The sequence below is a fragment of the Heterocephalus glaber genome, unplaced genomic scaffold (assembly GCF_053883595.1).
Source record: "Heterocephalus glaber isolate CG9 unplaced genomic scaffold, H.glaber_assembly_v1.0 deba00001509, whole genome shotgun sequence".
Lineage (NCBI taxonomy): Eukaryota > Metazoa > Chordata > Mammalia > Rodentia > Bathyergidae > Heterocephalus > Heterocephalus glaber.
In genome coordinates, this window is record NW_028258325.1 from 41657939 (window position 1) to 41678472 (window position 20534).

General features: G+C 36.4%; 1 protein-coding gene across 22 annotated transcripts in view; it reads left to right on the forward strand.

Moving 5' to 3' along the window:
* Dcun1d4 (defective in cullin neddylation 1 domain containing 4) overlaps positions 1 to 17575 on the forward strand; it is an 80894-nt gene extending 63319 nt beyond the window's left edge. For 13 of the 22 annotated variants that reach the window (XM_013073979.3, XM_021262359.2, XM_004849735.4 and 10 more), the window contains 4 exons: positions 422 to 530; positions 11857 to 11961; positions 14205 to 14307; positions 14387 to 17575. In XM_013073979.3, the coding sequence (XP_012929433.1) occupies positions 422 to 530; positions 11857 to 11961; positions 14205 to 14307; positions 14387 to 14463 (394 nt within the window). In that variant the 3' untranslated portion in view covers positions 14464 to 17575. Of the gene's footprint in view, positions 1 to 421; positions 531 to 9781; positions 9867 to 10439; positions 10731 to 11856; positions 11962 to 14204; positions 14308 to 14386 lie in introns of those variants that run through there. The other 9 variants (XM_087187624.1, XM_087187620.1, XM_087187631.1 and 6 more) reach the window with 5 other exon arrangements.
* The last annotated feature ends 2959 nt before the right edge of the window (positions 17576 to 20534 follow it).

Consider the following 20534-nt stretch of genomic DNA (forward strand, 5'->3'; position numbering starts at 1 on the left):
TGCCAAAAAAGCTGGTCTGGTCTTTTTAAAAAATGGCAAAGCTATAAAGGAAGTTAGAGGTCAGTTAGGAAATGTGAGTCTGAATGGAATATTAGCTACAAGGGTTAACACTGATAGAGTATTAAGAGTGATGGCACTACTAAAGTATTAGGGCTGAAGTGCCATATGTTTGCAGCTTTCAGGTGGTAGAGAGAAACATGTTCATTGCTGAAGCCAGCAGATAGGTAAATGGGCACTTAATCACTATGCAACTTTTCTGTACATTTGAAATTTATAAAAAAGTGTAGAAAAAAATAGGTTGTGATAGATAATGTTCCAACTTTAGGGTTTTCTTTCTTTTGGTATTATATTTTATATTACTACACAACTTAAAAAATAAAAAAAACTCAGGTTATAATTTGCCTTTGTTTTGTTTTCCCAGATGTGATACAACAGAAAAACTCAGAAATTCTTTGGATTGCTTGAGATCATTATTAAATGATTCTACAAACTTTAAGCTTATTTATAGATATGCATTTGACTTTGCACGGGTGAGTTCTCTGGAGCCTATCCAGATGTTTCCATCTCCTTCCTCCCTTTTTTATTGCCTTCTGAAGTTTGTTTTTACATGCCACAGCAAACAACTTGAAAACATTAACTCCCAGGATGCTAGTTAGTATTCCTATCTACATGTACGTTTTTAAAAACTGGTTCTTGGCAAAAATTTGTATGTTAGCAAAAAATTATAGTGGCAGACCTGCACTAGCTCTTGTGATTGCAGTAGCTTATATATGGGCACATGATAAAAACTGTTTTAAATGTTTCTTAGATAATCTTGAAAAAGCTTTTCTTATTCATAGAAAAACAACTGTTCACCCCTCAAGGTGCTGTAATAAGCTAATCGTTATCTAATCCAATTTTACTTTGGGGTAATATGATTATATTTGGAAATCATGTAAATATCAAAACTAAGCTAATTTCCTGTTTGTCTCATAGTCAAATGTGATAGTGGTTCTTTGGAGGTGAAATAAAAGTTACATTGTAACCTGGTCACCATCACCAGTGAGTTCCAAAGCACGGATTACCAATCCAGAACCTTTATAATGATATTTTACTTTACAATATTTCTAATATGTCTATGTGTTTAATGGGTTCAGGTGGCTAGGCTTTCCTGAATGATTGCATTTTTAAATGATTTTTTTTTAAAGCTAAGAACTTAGGGATGATTCTTCCTTACCTACCACCATGCTGATCTTTTTTACTTTTTATTCTTTCTGGCTTTGCCAGTTTAGCACCAAAGCTTTTATATCATGGTGAATTCTGATGCATCTATAATAATACAATAGTAGTTCTCTGTGGCACTTTCATTTGTGCAGTATTACAACCTTCTAATAAAATCAATATGCTTGGAAAGGTATTGATATTAGAAATAAGATGAAATTCAGGTATAGTGTTTTACTAAATAGCATTTGCCTAAGTGTATAGAGAAGTTAAGTGCTGCATACTTTTAGGATACTAGTTTCTAGGACTAAACGATTTAGTGTTTGAGGGATTTTTCCCCCTCTCTTAAACACCTCCCAAAAAAAGTCAGCCTCTTTTAATAATATGGGTAGAAGTTTGTTTAGAAACATCATATTTTCTATACCCAAATCAGGTATTTTCTGACTTTCTTGTTTAGGAGTGGCAATTCTCCCATATGTCCACTGTGCTTTTCCATTTCACTCCTTCCTAACTTCAGCCCATTTTGGGTCACTTGTTGTGGCCCATCTCACAGGACTCCTTTGGCCTCTTCTTTCTTCTATTGCCTCCACACAACTGAGGCCCTTGTTACTTCTAACTTGCACTCTTAAGTTAGCCTTATTTCCATATTCTTTTACTTCTCATCCAACATTCACATCAGTAGGGTGGCATTCCTTTCTCCAGCCCCAACTTGCTCCCCAAAGCTTTCAGGCCCTTCCTGGTGCCTTTATATTAACATTGTGCTTGGGGTGTGAACAGCATGGAGGCCCTCACAACAGCTCTCAGGAACAGCCAGGGATGGTTCTGTCTACTCTGCAGGGGAAGAAAGCAGGCCACAGAGAAGTGAAGTTTGACTGTGGTCACACTGTTAGCAGACTGTAGATCAGGACTCAGACCAAAAGCCCCTGACTCAAGTCCAGTTTGTGTTCACCTCAGACCCGCACAATCCAGTCCCAAGCTGCTTACTTTCACATCATTTGTGTTATGAAATTGGATTCACTGTTGCTCACAGGGTCACCTTTGGGCCCTTTACCTAGAACCCTATTTGCATTCACACAGGTCTGTCCAGACGGGTGGTTCTGCTTCCATGTGTCTCTGAGTGCCTCCTGTCCTTTCCCCAAGGAGCCCTGATCACTCCTCCACGGCTTTGGGGTTTGGGTGCAGGCCTTCATTTTCTTGGTAGTTCTTTGCTTTTAGGAAGTACAGAAACTATAAATATTGGAGACTCAATCCCTTGTATGTAATGTTGAATAACACCACCTATATTTAATCATTACTTAATTACCAGAATGATTCAGTTTGCTTAAATAAGCTCAAAGATGAGTTTAACCATTTTTTTTTTACTTTGTTTAGCTGTATCACACAAGTTTTGAAATCTTAATGTTCATTTTCATTCAGTTAGAAATATTTTCCAGTTTCCTTTGTGATTTCTTTTTTGATCCATCATTTTTCAGAAGTGTTATTTTCCAAGTGTTTGGGATTTTCCAGATAATCTTTCCATTATGGATACCTAGTTTAATTGTATTGTGGTCAGAAAACATACCTTGTGTAATTCAGTCTATTTAATTTATAGTCCAGAATATGGTCTCTTGTGATGAATGTTTGGTATGTACTTAAATAGTGAATATTTTGCTGTGATTCAGTGGAGTGTTTGTTCTCTAAATGTCACTTAGGTCAAGTTGGTTGTTAGAGTTGTTCAGGTTTTCTGTATTCTTTCTGATTTCTGTCTCCTGATTCTATCAGTTACTGACAGGAATGTTAAATTCCCCAATTCTAATTATTTTCCATGCCACTGCTGTCTTTTTTATTCTTTGCTTTTATGTATTTTGAAATTTAGATATAAGGGCTGGAAATACTTAGGATTGTGTCTTCCAGATGGATTGACCCTTTCACATTATAGAAAACAGTGTCTGTCTTTATTTCTGATATATTCCCTATTCTGAAGTCTACTTTGATAGATAAAAATATAGTCATTCCAGCTTTCTTTTGATTAAAGTCTGTATGATTTTTTTTTTCTTTTTTTTACTTCTAACACTTTCCCACCAGCTTGAACCACCAGTGATACATACATGACTGTCCCACCAGAGGCTTCTGATATAAACAGATATAATCCTTTTTATTGGTCTTTTTACTAATAAAATTAATAAGTCTATAATGGACTGAATCTAGTTGCTTGAATTTGAATAATTGTTGCCCACATATAAATACCAATTAACAAAATTATTACAATAATTGAATTTATTTCATTACATTTAAAGAAATTTATATTTTTGAATAGTTTATTAATAATTATCTAAATTTTAACATGGAAAAATCTTACAAATGCCTCATTGCTGGTCTATGTAATATGCATTTACAACTGCTGTACTACAAATTAGCTATACAGTATAATTTTTAATTCCATTTTAATGTTTTCCTTAAGGAACTATAATATGATGACATCTAGTCTGCTAAATCAGTGCCTTTCTCTGAATTATTGTAATCAGAGGACACCCCCCTCCCCCCCGAAGCGATACAAGCTACACAATGGGACACTCATGCATGTACCACTGATGGTTCAGGCCATTAGGAATTACAGCCCAGAAGTGAACATGTTAACCTGTACTTTAAATGTTATACCACTATTCATGTATAATGTGACAACCCTTAACAACAGTATCCTTTACTTCGCCTTTGCATACTTAATACTGTTGTTACCATATATTTTACTTATGCTGTAAATCTCATCATATGTTATTAGCATTTTGGTTTTAAATAGGCAAATATGTCTGTTACACTTACCCACATAGATACCATTTCTGTGCTCTTTATTCTTGTGTAGATCTGGATTTCTGTTTGATACCATTTTCTTTTTGCTTAAAATCTTTAAACATTTCTTATAGAATAAATCTACTTATGATGAATTCTCTAAGCTTTTATTTTTACCTTCAATTTAGTATGGTACTTCTCTGGATAGAAAAAAAAATTAGGATGATAATTTTATTCTTTCAGTGATCTCACCCAATTGTTGTCTGTATTTTCTCATTTCTTTCTGATAATGTCTGGTGTCATTCTTAAGTTCTTTGAACATAATGTCTTTTTGTTTTGTTTTCTGACTGCATTTATTGCCTTTTACTGCTTTTCAGCAAGTTGCATGTGGTTCCTAACATGACTTTCCTGGTGCTATTCTTGTTGGAATTTGTTGAGTTTTTTTGGATTTTTGGGTTTATAGTTTATATTAAGTTGCAAGTATTTCAGCTGTTATGTCTTCAGATACCTTTTCTGTTCTCCTTTGCTATCCTTGGAATATAAATATATGTTACATTGCTTGATGCTGTCCCACAAGCCTACTGATACTGTGATCATTTTTTTTTTTTCTGTTTTTTGCTCAACCTGTTTCTTTTCGGATAGTTTTTATTATGGTCTTTCCAGTATTAATCTTTTGTTTTGGAGGATCTGTTCTATTAATCTCATACTGTATTTTTCATCTCTAACAGTTCCAACAGTTCCATTTTTTTTGTGCCACCTTGAATATATAGAACTTTTTTTTGGTAGTGTTTAACAAACTTTTCTTTTGGTTTTCATCATCTCTGTCATTTCTGACTCTTTTATTGGTTGATTTTTCTCTTATAAGTCATATTGTCCAATTTTTTTACTTTCCTACAAGTAGTTTTTTTTATTAGAGCTGGATATTGTGAATTTTATGTTGTTTGGTTTTTGGGTTTGTTTTATGAAATAGTGTTGGATTTTTTTTTCCTGGTGCATGATTAACTTGGAATCAATTTGATACTTTGAAACCCCAGGTTTAACAAGAGCTACCTTTATTTTAGCAGTGATTTAGACTTACCAATAAGGCAATAATATCCTTTTGAGGGCTCTCCTCAGTATACCCTATAAATTAGGATATTTTTCATGGTAGCTGGTAGAAATATAAACCATCTCCAACCCTGTGTAAGTTCTAGGAATTTCTGCTTAGTTGTTTGTAGTACAGTATATTTCTCCAAATTCAGGTTGCTTCCTCTCAAATATGCACAGATCAGTACTTGGCCCAAGACTTGAGGATGCTTTTTGGAGATTTCCAGACCTTTCTCTTTGACTCCTAGCTCACTAGTAATTTACCTCACAAAATATAAGTTCCCCTTTTCTCTTCAACCTCCATGATCTGTTTTTTTTCCAACTCAGCAAAACCACTGAGTTTGGCTTGAGTTTCCCTTTCCTTTGTTATGACTTGAAAACCACCTTCATAGTGTGAGCTGGTATCACATGCGTTTGTTTCCTTTTTCTCAGGGATCATGGTCCTGGGCTGCTTGTTTTCAGAGTAAGCTGTCACTTTGGGGGAGGGGGGTGTCCAGTTTTCTGGCTATTTTTAAATGAAAAGGGAAATCTGGTCTTAGAAGCAGAACTCCAGTCCCTGCTCTCACTTATTTTTATTTCTATTAGGAAACTGACTCCTGAAGGTAATAATTTATAATTAACTCAGCAGATCCTTTTAAAAATCACACTTGTAATAAAATTGAACTTCCAACAGTTTTAATATCTTAAATGTTACATTGCAAATAACAGTGCTGTATTTAAGTATTCTGAATTATACTTTAATATACTGGAAAAGAAAATATAATATTAAGAGATGATAAAATAGCTGTTTAATATCTCCATCAAAACTGCAGTTCCAATAGTTGATCATTTCTCTCCTAACCTTTGAAACTTATAACTAGTTAAAAGTAGTACTTGGCTATACACTTGTGTATTTTTTTCATAATTTTTCTTTGACTTACACATATTTGTAATTTTATAGATAGCATAGAATCATGAAACTTCAGAGCCAAAAGTAACCTTAGAGGTCACCTGGTCCAGTCTTGGCAGTATACAGGTGATGACAGAGCCAGAGAGGATGGGGAAGCTAAGGGCTGGAGGTCTGCCTTAGATGTACAGGCCAGTGCTGTCCACAGAGCCACACTGCCTTCCCTGACTCAGAGCTGTCACCATCCTGGTGTCTTGTTAGAAGAAACTGGTGAGATGAAAGTTCAAGGGTTGAAATGGTCAGTTCTCTCATATAAGTGGAATTTTGTTTCAGTATTGTTATCCATAAGATCTTTTACTCTCAATTTAAGTTGTATGGAGTTTTTGCTGGGGTTGTTTTGGGGGAGGGGTCCTTTTCTTTTCCTTCCTTTCCTTATCTTTCCTTTTGTCTCCTTTGCTCTTCTTCCCTCTTCTTTCTTTATGAGATGAGATCTCCCTGTGTTGCCCAGGCAGTCTCTCACCTCAGCCTGCTAAGCAGCTGGTCCTTCAGGTGTGTATCACATTAGCCTTGGTTTCTTTTTTGAAAAGAACCTAGTGAGAACAAGATTGGATATAGAGAAGGAGATAAACGACTAAATACAGTAATTTTCCCCTCTGATCTGAGAATAGTTAGTAAATATCAGTGCATTTGAGTTTTTACATTCTCAGTGGTGGAGGCAAGCTGCTGTGAAAGTCACGGAGTGGTTGGCATTTGGCATTCTGAAAAGGGTACCTGTCAGGTCGAGTGAGGTGCTGATTAGCAGCAGTGAGGGCCAGGTAAGAGGAGAGACCATGAGCAGTAGGGCTTTTTTGTAGCAGTGTAGTCCTGTCCCTGTCCTGATGTAAGAAAGGGACAGATTGAGAAGTTTGTGGCTTGGAGTGCAGAAGTTGAGAGGAGCCCTGGTGAAGTGATGAGATGGACTCGGGCAGAAGTTGGGTCAAGCAAAGCTGCTAGATGGAAAGAAAGAGGCTGTCAGGGTGAGGAGAGTGAGAGTAAGCAGAAGCACGGGAGAGTTCTCTGGGAGGCGTGGCCTTGTCTTCTCATCCCTTGGAATAGACATTAAAGCAGCTGAACGGAGGGGTCTTTTGGAGGCAGAAGACACAGCGGGGAGGAGTGGTTTACTGAGAAGTGATCTTACTTTGTTACCAAATCAAACTAGTCAGTCCCTTGATGTGCTCAGTGTTCTGACAGTGGGTGCCATCTGCTTCTATTTTATGTCTCTGAGAAGGTGACTCAGGAGAGTACAAGTGATCACACAAAGCCAGTGTATCTTTTTCCTTCAGGTAAAAGAGCTAAACTAGAAATGATTATGCTTGTTACAGAATTTGCTAGGGGAAATTTGGCTAGGTCTTATGTTCAGCAATCGCTGATATCAGAGAATTCTTCCTGAGATTTAACCTAAAATCTGCTGTGAACTTTGGGATTTACTTTCTCTTCTAATTTGAGTGAATTTCTCATTTATTAGATATCTAGACAGAATTTCTAGCTTCCTTCTTTACACAACTTCCCCAACCTTCAGAGACTGATAGATGCATACGTACATACAACTGTCTACCTTCCCCTCAAATTTTATTGTACATTACAAAGGAAACAGAAGGTAGACTTGTTGGAGGGCAAGAATAGTAATAATATAGTGTAGTCATTAACCTCAGGTCCATTGCTCTGGAAATCTTATTAATTTTATCTTTAAGATTCCTCTTTGATTATTGCAGAGCTGCCACACAGATCTGTTCTGCAGGTGTTTGTTAAGCGAATTGGCTTATTGGCTTCCTGTAGCTTTTAGTATTTAATTGCTCTTGCCTCATCACCTCCAAGGGAAGCAGTGTAATATGTGTGTATACAGTGAAGAGCTCAAGCTTTGAATCAAAACTTCCTGATTCAAGTCCCACCCCTACCATTTGTTGACTGTTTTTTCCTGTGCTTCAGTTTCCCTGTTTATAGATTGGAGATAATAATAATGCCTGTCCTAAAAGTTAGAAGTTGAGTTTAATTAACTTGAAAATACTGTTATTTGTAAACCTCTGGCTAAGTTCAAAGGGCAACATTAGTTTGCATTCATTTTTTCCCAATGAGCAGACACTCTTGGGTTTTATGACTTTCTGCTTTTCATATATATATATATATATTTTGTTTTTTTTAAAGAACTCCCATTCAAAAAACCGGTTTGCTATATTTTCAGTTTCATAAACTGAATCTCCAGAGTTCTTAAGATCTGAGTTCTTCAGAGCCCTCTATTTTTACCTTACACATGTTTTCTTAGGTAACTGTATTAAGAAAGATTGCATTTTCTGTTTTTTGAAATTCTTGTGACCTCATTTGAGATTGCATGGTACATATCTTAAGTCTTTACCCTGGTGTTTTGATCTCACGTACCAATTTCTAACTTGGTTTTCACCATTTATATTTGGAATCATGATTACTTACATACCATTTCTTAAGTGCAACTAGTCTCTCTTGAAAAACTCATTTTTTGTTGAAGTTTTTAATATTATAACTGTAATAATTCAAGCTGATTCTATTTGTGTATGTCTCAAAATGTGAGGACTTAATGAAAATTGGAAATTGTCTGGAACAGTTAGTGTCCTGTGATACAGGAGATGGAGATCTAAATCTTTAAAGATTCGTTTTTGTAATATACTTACACTTCCATATTTATAATTAACCCTCTATTTTGTTTTTATATCATAAGTCATTTGTGCCACTTAAGAGTGTCATTGTTTTGTTTTTGGTACTGGGGATCGAACTCAGGACCTTGTGCTTGTGAGGCAGGCGGCGGAACCACTGAGCTAAATCCCCGGCCCTGTTCCACTTAAGAAAAAAAAAGCTTAATTTTCAATTTACCAGAGGGCCTACACTGGAACAGTCTTAAATAAACAGACATTTTAAAAAAATTAGAACTTCAAATCAAACCTTAGTAAAGCTTCATTATTCTTTCTGCTGTATTTTAGCTATTGTTGGTCTTCAGCTTGAGGAGTATATTATTCCATATTTAAAACATAACTTTAGAACACTTCAAGTAGGACCTTTTGGTTTTGCAGCTGTGCTATTAGAAGCCTGATACCATTCTGTGTTGTTTAAGGAAGACCAGGTAGAGAGTTCAGTTGTGTTTGTAGAGGGTTGGTACATCCAAGCCTGTCCAGTTTCTGTTATTATTTGAAAAATAAGATAAAATTGTTTTCCTTTTATGTTAGAAAATTAAAGCTCATGAAAATGCTTATGTATACATAATTGGGTCAAGAGATGGGTAGGGAGGAAGTTTCCCATTTCCTTCTCCTTTAACTGATGGGCTTCTAGGGATGCTGGTTGACTCTTGGCAAGCTGTCTGACCTTGGAATACAGAAATCTCTTGGTTTGCCCCTTGCTCTTTGGTGTTCCATGAGCGGGACACAGGATTGGTGTTGATAGTGTGCTATTTTATTTTCTTGCAAAGAGCTTTTGGACGTCTTTGCTGTACTCCTTGAATTTGTTAGCATGATCTTTTTTTTTTTCTTAACTGCCCATAATGTTGATGACTGCCTGATAGCATCCTGGGAGATTCATTTACTTTTAATTGGGAACCCCTTTGCAGGAAATGCCCATAGGGATCACTGTGTTCAACAGAGAACCCCTGAGGGTGTCTCCATTTTGATATTTAGTAGGCATTTGCCGTGGGCTCTCTACTGTGTTGCTCCAGGAATCTTGAGTGTTTCCAGTTATGGTCATTTGCACTTTAGCCACAAGACATGCAGAGACATGTTGGTTGTCAGCGAGATGCCACCGTTCAGACTGTGAGTGCCTCCATAATATCTCTCTCTTATTTGCTAGGCAGAAGATGGTGTTAGTGATTGCAAGCTGCTGGCTGCACCCTGCAGAGCAGGAGTGAGTGAGTGCTGTTCAGCTCTCCGGCCCTGTGAGTCTGATGCCTTTCTTTCATGTTTTGGCATCACTGCCAAACACACACATTGAAATTCTTCGTGATCATCAGTTTGTCAGATGATTATATTGTTATAAAGAGTCTGTCCAGGTCCTTTGTATCTTTTTTTTCTGTCACCTTAGTGTATGTCCATTGTGATGGGGGCATAGGCATTGATGATGAATGATGGAAGAAGGTGTAATACATGTCAAAGCCAGACTAGAGATTTGGGGGTTAGTGAATGATTACTCTGCAAGGGGAAACTTCTTAGAGTGCCAGTGTTGTCAGCCAGTGGTGCATGAGCTTTTGTGCGACAAATGGACTTTGGCCTGGTCCTGTGGTGCTACGTGTTTCTCAACAATTTGCTCATATTTCCTGTGGATTGCTTCATGGTTTGGTGTGCTGTTGCTGTCTGCCACACCTGTGTTATGGGCTCAGGATGTTTTCCATTGGCTTGCACAGTGCATTGCTGAAGCATAAGCACTTGAAATGCAACAAACCAATGAGGTTTGGTTGGCAAAAGGCAGGCAGTCTTTAGGTTACCTCTTCTGCTGTCCTCTTCTCCTTTAGGAGCGAGTGCTGCAACCCTACCAGGACCATCTCATGGCCCAGGGACAGGAGAGTGTGCTGTGGGAAGGAAACCCCACTTCTTTGCATAGAATTGTGTGATTGGGATGCTCCCACCATCATCAGACTTACATTTTTATGGTCTCAAACAGAAGGACGTCATGGTGCCATTTGACCTGGTCTATTGTGAACAGACATTATATTTTATGACTGAGTCCAAAAGACAGACCTTTTGAGAATCTTCTTTAAGCACCAAGTTGCTGTATCTTCATCTCCCTTGTTTGCTCTTGTTAGGTGAGGCCTTTACTTTTGCTGTGTTAATTCCTACACTTTTAAAATTAGGGTCATGGGTAGAAACTTGCAGTGTACTAAAGAGCACTTCACCTAGAATCAGAAGGTATGTGTGGCTGTTTATATGGCTGACAAGGGTTATATCATAGCATCATTCTTTAATTTGGTGAATATGTAGATTCCACTCCAATGGGAAGTAGAGTACTTTTGTCGTAGAGTATTTTTGCAGATTTATACTATATTTAAGATACCACATGGAGGCTAGCTTTAGCTGTGTAATGTCACTTCCTGAAGTCCCAGGCCTTCTATCCATTTCCACAGAAACCACCTAGTTATAGATTTAGAATGGAAACTTACAAAAAAGAATGAGAAATTAGGATTTTTGATTGCAAATATAAGTGGAAAGAAGTTAATCTACCTTTATATGTTATCTCTCTTCTGGTTTCCTTATGAAGTATCTTTCTCTTGATTACTAGTTAGGGATATTCTAGAAGAGTCATATCTAAGAAATCCAAGGTAAGGATTGTGTACATAAATATCCTACTTTGCCTAGAGCAAATAAATGACTACATCCTCTGACAGGGAGCAGATCTTCAGAGCCCCAGCATTTATTATAACCAACTTTAATGGCAGTGTGTTTTGGTATAAGAAAAATACCCCATGAAGTAAAACTGTTGGGAAAAAAATGATATTTAGCAAGGAAAACTAATTCCTAAGTGTGGAAAGCGAAACCTTTAAACTCCATCTAGTTAAATTGTGGGCTTTAGGATAACCAGTTACAATTTCAATAATTATTATAAATGACAAGCAAGTTACTGAGTTACAGATTTTTGTTTAGCCTATTAAATAATTTAGATACTGCTACTGCACAATTGATTTTCATTAGGGTGATCATTTGATGAACATGGACATGAATCTTCCTTACATTTGTGGAATACTGAAATGATCAAGCCTTCCATTGGGTTTGACTGTCTCCTTCCCCCTGCCTTAGTCTCCCTTCAGGATTTTTAATGGTGTATGATAAATGAGCTGTTGACTAATTTCTTGATGAAGTGAAATACAAATTTGGATTATGGAAATTTATTATTTGGAAGCATCTGGCTTATCCTTGTTTTTGTTTGTTAAACAGGAAAAGGACCAGCGCAGCCTAGACATAAACACTGCCAAGTGCATGTTGGGACTATTATTAGGAAAAATCTGGCCCCTTTTTCCAGTTTTTCACCAATTCTTAGAGGTACCAAATGTTATTTTATGAAATGTATGTTTGCTTGCTTAGAACTACCAAATATACTTTATTTAACCATTTTATGTAATTTTTTGTTTGTTGTACTTTTCTGCTCATACGAACTATGGTGCCATAGTTGCTGTCAGCCAGCAGCTACTCATTTTCTTGGAGTGCATCTGTGTGTGCGTGTTGCACCGTGTGCGTCATCCCATGTTGGAGTGCATTAGAAACAGCCTCAACTCTCCCTCTACTTTCTTGGCCCCATTTTAAAAGCCTCACTGCTGTTTAGATTTCCCATTCTTTATAACAGAAAAACTAAAGTTTACTTTCTTTACAACTTTAGATGAACTTCCAGTTTTATTAAGAACAGTTTAAAGAACAACCATCTTCCTTCTTAGTAAAATTAATTTGTAATCTATTCTTATCTACTCTTATCTCCAAGTAACTTGGGGAATTTAGAGCAGTGTAAGTACTATATTAGGTAAACTGACAATGTCTCGAGTTTATATTTTCTGAAGAAAATATAAACAACCCATGTTAGAAACAACCCAGCTCTTTATTCCATCATTTGCTTTGCATATTGATGATCAAAAATTTTGAGCTGCTGGTTCTAAGGGGCTGGCTCAGTTGAAATTTCCTACTGTATGACCTGGAAGTACTTGACTTGTGTGTTTAGTGCCTTGAATTGTCACATAAGGCATCCTTCTTGCCCCCCTTCCCTAAGCCCTTTTTAAAAACACCCTTTGCTTGCAAAAATGATGGTGAGTCTGTGAGAAGATGCTAGACCTTAACTTCCCTCTTGAAATAATCTTTCTTACAACTTATTACATGCAGTAGCTCAGAAAAACTTAACTATTACAATTCTTAGAGGGCTGTTACTAAAAACTGCTTTTAGGGGCCAGGGATTTAGCTCAGTGGTGCCGCTACCTGCCTTGAAAGCAGAAGGTCCTGAGTTTGATCCCTGGTACCAAAAAAAAGAAAATAAAAAACTGCTTTTAATATTACTAACTAGAACTCCTGAAGAAAGTTATAAAAATTTGTTTTAATCGTAGAAGTGTTTGTTTACATAATGGTCCATTCTCCATACGGTCTGTTCTAGCTTCTCTGACAACCCCATGAGATAAGCTAGCACTGTTTGAGACAGAAGCAGAAATAGGTTCTTGCTCTCAGAGTTTAGCAAGATTTGAGCCTGAGTGTGAAAGTCCTTCAGCTGAACAACCTGGCTGTGAGGAAATTTGACTGCACAACTCCGGGAATATCATCAGCTGTTTCAAGACTGTTTTTCAATTTTAGTTGATCAGAAAGTTAAACTCGAAGAGTGCAATTGCAATTTGTTCTTATATTAGTTCACATTTTTCTTTTAAAAGGAGACATTAATCCTTTTATTTTAGCGCTTCTAGTGTTTGCAACCTCAAAACCATTGGCCTCTCTTTTCTTTCTTTTTTTTTTTTTAATTTGTATTATTTTACTATGTTCCTAAGTTGATGTGATGGGGATTTAAAATGGTTAGTTCTAGATTTTATCTTAAAATCTTTATATAGGGTTACTATATTTTAAAATATACTTGTCACATATTCCTTGTCTGAGGAGTAGAGAAACTATTTCATGGCTAGTCTAGTTTCATGATCACATTCAGGTTTTGAATTGTTAGAACAGTAATTTTCTTCAGTGGCAAGAGTACCTAGCTCTGAGGCCACTTGTAGCACTCATGTAGGTTCTCATAGAGCAGTAATGGTGAACCTATGATACATGTGCCACAGCGGGCTGTATCATTGAAAGCTCTAAAAGATTTGCCATCACTGTGATAGTGACCCACTGCTGCATGTGCTTCAAGCCAACAGCTTGGCAGTGAGCAGTGCCAATCATGTCAGGACTGCTAATGTGAGCTACTCTTTGTTTTGGCAAGTAGTTGATGAAATGCTTTACATGACATAAGGAATCTCAGTCCTGGAAGCATTGCTAGGAAATAGATAATATCCCATTTTATTTAAAAGGGCTGTAGCTGTTTCACTTCTAGAGATATTTCTTAGGTTTCTTTGATGTGCTTGCCATCTTGGATTGGAGCCCCAATAATATTTTTGTAATGAAAGTTATCATCTTAAATTCTACTCTTGCTCCCTCACCATCCTTCTAGAGTGGTGCTGAAATGTAAAGAGTTAACTCCTACATTAACTATTTAAAGTTGGTTCATATAAGAAGCCATCCCATTTGTTCATTTTATGTGTAATTCATATTCCTTTCCCCTCTGCCAGCAATCAAAATATAAAGTGATTAACAAAGACCAGTGGTGCAATGTACTTGAATTCAGCAGAACAATTAACCTTGACCTCAGCAACTATGATGAAGATGGAGCATGTAAGTACTGGGTGAGACTGGTTCCTCTCTCCCCCACCCTTGCACATTCACTTCCTCCCTGGAAAAAGCCTGAGAGCAGCCTTGTTTTTTCTCTCTCCAGGGCCAGTCTTGTTGGATGAGTTTGTGGAGTGGTATAAAGACAAACAGATGTCCTAGGACTATATGCATAGCAGCACGAGAGTCACTGTTACCACAGTTATGTCACCCATTAGCCATAAATTGCTGTTTGTATCAAAGCGCATGCTGCTTTTCTTGCACTGTCTCCCTTTTGCAGGGATGTTTTGGTGTTTGCTGTTGAATGGGCCAGCTCTGCTTGCTGTGTAGCATTGTTCTCTTGGAAGGCTGCTTTCCAGTTTGTATTTTCACTACAGATTGGTGAATTTGCCAATGTCCTCACTGTGATTATGTGTATATTGCTGTTTAAATTTTGTATATGTGTATAAAAAGCTTCACCTAGAGATTATTTCTGCAAAAATGTATTGTAAAAATAATTTTGTGGCATATTTCTAGTCCCTTTTTTCAAATGAACCAGTTATATTTTATTTGATCTCAAATGTAGCATTTCAGAAAACAAGACAAAACAACTGTTACCATAACCATAACCGAATGTTGCCAGAATTAACCTTACTATTTAAGAGGCCAATTTCTGGAAGAGGAGGTAGGAGTGATAACTTTTCAATGGCTCATGCCAAATATCATTTGTTTTACTTAATAATATTAGTGTTTTAAAATGATGAAAGTTGTAATTATTGATCATGTAGACAGGTAACATGCCACAAATGACTTTCACCATGCAAGATAGTTTTTTGTTTTTAATGTTAAAACTGTAGTAGCTTGAATATAAGTACAAATGAACAAATTGGAATTGCACCTTTTTAAAAAATTGGAGTTTAAATTCAAATAAACTTTCTTTTCTCTTTTTTGCCCTTTCACATTCCTCCAGCGTTTGGTCTGCTGATGCTCTTTATGCCATGCTGAGTAAAGTTTATTTTACTGCCTCCATGAAAATCTACTGGCTTCCTGGCAATTTATAACTGCAGAGCACTTTTAGTTTGAATTTTTTTCAGTTAGATTTCATGATGTCTAATTTCCTAGTTTTATGGAAAAGAAACTGTAAGTGAGAAGTGTTTTGTTTTGTTTTCCTTGTTTATTTCATGCTAGGCTTTTCCTGGCAACGTGTTCATTGCAGGCAGTGGACACGAAACCACCAGCATTGAGCTAACCCTTCTCACACTCTAGGACCTTTTCCTGGAGGGGCCACTTGTCATTACCTGAATCATTTGTACAGAAGAGTGATAGCCATTATTTATGTGTATGAGGAAACAAGGATGGTATGTTTAGATTTGTATTTTATGTCTTTTTTTTTTTTTTTGGCCTTGAGAAAATGTGTAGAGTACATTTTCACCCCACCTATCTGGTGCTATTGAATGACTAACCTGGTCCCTAAAGTTTTGTGAACATATAATGGTCTAATGATTTAACCAAGTAAAGCGCCAAGATGCATTTGAGTAAGTGATTGCTGTGATTGTGAGCAATATCCATGCTTGAGCATGTAATGATTTGGAGTATTGGCCAAAAAGTTTTTTAGATTAAATGTGAACCTTTAAATGATGTTAAATGAGTAAAGCACACAGACAATGCTACTCTTGACCATTGCTTTACAGTTTTTTTTGCAAATGGTGTTCTGATTTTCATATTATTTTTTCCCTACCTGAACCACCAAAGACAGAAATTTTGTGTATATAGTGTGTGTCCATATACAAAATCACGATATGGTAGAATGCAGCTATTTCCTTTTTCTTCTGAACAATAAGGTTTGGTTTGCTGTGAAATAAACCAGAAGTTTTAAAAACATTAGTGATTAAGCATACTTAACCATTCCTTGTTTTTAGTCTCACTTTTAACCTTAGAAGTTTATATCAGTTTGCATAAATTAATATCTGAAAAGGAAATGTCAGTAGAATACAGCAGCTATTGAGACTGTCATGTCAAAAGGCGGTCTGATTCATGTTATCATAATGGGGATTGGCCATTGGCAGGTTTGGATCTATGGAGAGTTGAATTATTTTCAGATATACCCCAGTGAAATGTTTAAAAATCACACTTTAAAGGTAACAGGTCTTAAATTTGATAACTTCTGTTTTCCTGAAAGCAAATATAAATCATAGATGAAATTTCTTTTAAATGTTAGACTCTGGAGAATTTTTAAATACTAAGCACAGTTAATCCTAAAATAAAAGGATTGTAATAAGGGGGAAATGGTACATTTCATCCACAGTGAACATTTTGATAAGAGAAAACCCAAGTAAAACCAACTTTATGATACATGATATGAAAGTATTTCAGTGGGATAATCTTGAATATTTAGAAAATAAATCTAAACTACCCGGAAAAATAAGCCTCTGTAAGTGCTGGTCGCTGTGTGCTTACACTTGGTTTCTTCATTTTATGTATTTTTAAGAGAAAGTAATAAGACACTTTTTCTGAAAATTTGCCTAAGTTACACAGTACTGAACAATTCATCAAGCACTTATTTGTGTGAGCTAATGTCTAATAAATTAGGGTGCCTTCTTCTGGTTTTTCTTTAGTACCCGAGTCTACATCCTTTCTTTCTTGCCTTGTGCTTTGAAGTCTATTTTGCAATGCTCTGTTGTTAGGGAGTGCAACTTTTTAGGTCAGAAATTTCATTGTTTGATTTGCCATAAACACTGTAATGTTATATGCCCCTTTTTTGAAGCATGAACTTTGAATTAAGTTTTTATAAATCTAACAAAACAGACTTCTAGATCCTGGTTTAACAACAGATTTCTTTTGCCTCTCGGTCCCCATTCTGACAGTGCTTTTGAAATTTATACAGAAGGCTTTAAAAGTTAGTTTGTGCCCTCAGTTTTTATTCTTACAACTGCTAAAATACCTCTGTAAGCCTTATCCTTTATTCTTTCATAAGTTGTATAATAAGTGTATAGAATTCATTGACCAACTAAAATGTTGGGTATCTGTAAATGAGACCGAAATGTGGGTTGCTTTTTTTTTCATAAAATAATTTTTATTGGGGGTTACTGTTAAATGAACAGCAACTAACCTATAACTGTGAATGCTTCATGTCGTCAGTATTTGCATTACATTCATAAAAGTGTGCAAGTCCTGTGACTCCCAGCTTAACTAAAATACTGTTAACGCCACCTAATGAGTACAGCATATTGGTTTTAGTTTTTAATGGAATTGGTGTAAAATGATATCCCATAAATAAAAAAGTATTTGTGTTTGATTTCAGAATTGGTTTGTGAATTTTTCTCTTTTGTTTTTCTTCAAAAACCATTTAGGGTAGTTTTAAAGTTTTTGGTTTTCATCCTTTTCTATTTTTTGCAACTTCTACTGAAAATGTCTATAACTATAGGGGGAAAAAAGCAAGAATAACATAGCGAACATCTGTGTACCTGTCACTTTGATTTTAATGTTTTGCCACATTTCCTGCCCCATGGTGAGAGAAGAGAGAAGAATTCTCTGTAAATAAACATTTTCTTCTTAATTATTACCTGTAAACTATATACATATTATATCTGACTTTTGGAGTAAAATATTTTTTTTGCTGTAACCATACAGCAATGATCACCCTCAAGAAATGTTACTTTGATATAATTATATATAATAGTTTAGATTTAAAAATCTCCCCATTTGAAACAATAATGGTCTTGATTACTATTTTATATCTAGGGATAAGCATTGTGTTTGTCAGGTTTCTTTAATGTATAATTCAGATCTCTTCCAAATACAGTTTTACATGTTTTCATTAAAGATAGTATAAACATTCAGCCAGATGGTAATTTTTTAAAAATACCCTACCATGTGTTATGTATTTCTAAGCATTGAGCTAATACCTGAGGGCTATGGGCTAGGAGCCACACTACCACCCACTTCATGTGTATCAGCCTGGTATCCTACACTAGAGGTTAAGCTTCCCAAGGGCGGCCCCTCTGGTGCACGGTGGCTGGCCAGAAAATATCTGTGCGAGGAAGCAAGTAACAGAATTCCTAGTCTGGACAAAGAATTTTCAGCACCTAAGAGAATCCAGGAAGAACTGGGTGTAAAGGTGAATGAAAATCAGGATAGGAACTTCAAGATTGTTAATTGTTTGAATATAAAAGAGGAGTTAGAAAGCAAAAAAAGCAGAATCCACAGTCTGAATACTGTTTAAATTGGTGATATAAATGATTCTTTCAACTGAAATTTGGGCCAAAAGCTGAAAAACCAAAATTCTTACAGACATCCAAAAGGGGAGAGGAGGATGAATGAAAATAATAGAAAAAGCTAATCCCAAATAGATCAAAAGGAATGAGAGGTGACCAGCTTTAGGATAGGGCTTTTTCAACCTGGAGTGTGGCCAACAACCAAAGAGCATGAGTTTCATTATCATGTAAAAAACAGGAACCGAAGATGTACTCCACTGGTCATTATTAGTAGTCTACATGGAAATTAGCAGGAGGTTGAAAGTTTTCCAGAAATGTAATTGGAAAAAGACAGACTGGGTAGGGTGGAATGGGGTTGGGGAACAAATTATGAATGTCTGCTTAAGGCAACTTCAGCTGAGGCACATTGCAGATACATCATGAAGGAAAAATATTACAGGAAGATCACTGTAAAGGAAGTACATTGTTAGGCTCTTTGATATAACAGGATGGAGAGGAAAGTGAAAACATAACATAGAAAAGAAATCTAAGACCATCGAGTCATCCTCAGGGCTTCAGTGACTGCCCAAGAAAATTGGGCTTTCTTGATGCACGTGCATCAAGGAGGACATACATACTGTGATTGCTGTGACTTGTGTTTGGTCACATCAAACTCAGTCGGAGTGGTACCTTCAAATCCATATGTGAAGAGTGACTTTTATGCACAAAGTTAGAGAAAGCTTTTATGATTTTTAAAAAAAATTATCTTTGGAATTTTGTTTTACAGGCAGAAGCAAAAGAACTACCATATGTAGAAATAACAGATCAAGCTCTCTAGCCTTGTTCATTTATCAAAGCTTGTAAAACAGAAGTTAATCCTGCGTAGAGCACATACACTACTTTTGGTGTATTCAGAAAAAATGTTTGCCTTTTCCCCTGCCTGAATTTGTTCTTACCATTTATCTTCATTGCCTTAATAATAAAATTATTCCACATATACGCATATTTACTTAGAAATCAGAGTAAGCAGGCTATGCCAAGAATTGGAAACTGAAAAACAAATTGACAACAGCAATTAAATGAAATTTCTGAAAAACATTTAAAATGTAACTTTTCTGAAGAACTATGTTCAGTACTTTGAAAGAAATTCCTTTGCAATCACTGAAGAAAATAGATTGAAGAATCCTGGCAGTAAGAAAGTAAACTTAAAGAGACGTGCTATTTTTTTTTCCTTTGACATTTTCTAGGAGTGACATCACAGAATTGCCTCAGTTTAAATATCTAAAATTATAAACGTGTTCTCTAGAAGTCTTAGGATAAATGTGTGAGGATAAAGAGAACTGCAGCTGTACTTACCAGTGGAATAAAGCACTAAAATTTGGAGCCAACTTTTGGTAGCATACATGAATTACCTCCACATTTTCCTTGTCTCCACTTGGTGATTGATTTTTTTTTTTTGGCACTGGGGATCGAACTCGGGACCTTGCACTTGCAGGCAGCGGAACCACTGAGCTAAATCCCCGGCCCTCCTCTTGGTCATTCATTTTTGTGCCCTTACCTGTGGTGGCTCCTTTGTATTCCATCTTGAGGATGGAGGTTGGATGGGGTGTAATTCTATGACAGATATCCCCAAATCATTGGATAAAATAATGTCTGTCGGAAACCTATTCTGTATGTTTTTCAAAGTGCTCATAAGTCTTATAAGTCCTTATTCCTCCTACATCAAGCTTTTCAGGTTCTCAGTATAATCATTATATCATTATATCAACAAATTTGGGGGGTTACCGGGGATCGAACTCTCAACAAATTTTTAATTGTGTGCTAGGCAGAATTCCTGTGTTCAGTTGGTAAGTTAAACGTATACAGAGGGGCCTGGGAAATAGAAAATCAATAGATTACAGAATTAAGAACCTGTGAAGGGAGGTCTCAGGTCCATTCGCATCAGCCATTTACAAATGGTAAACTAGAAAGACAGCTGACTCAGTTGGAGCTGAGAGTCCTGGGGCATGGGGAATCACAGGGCTAAGTAGGATTGAGTGTAGAGCTCTCCTTAGAGGTCCT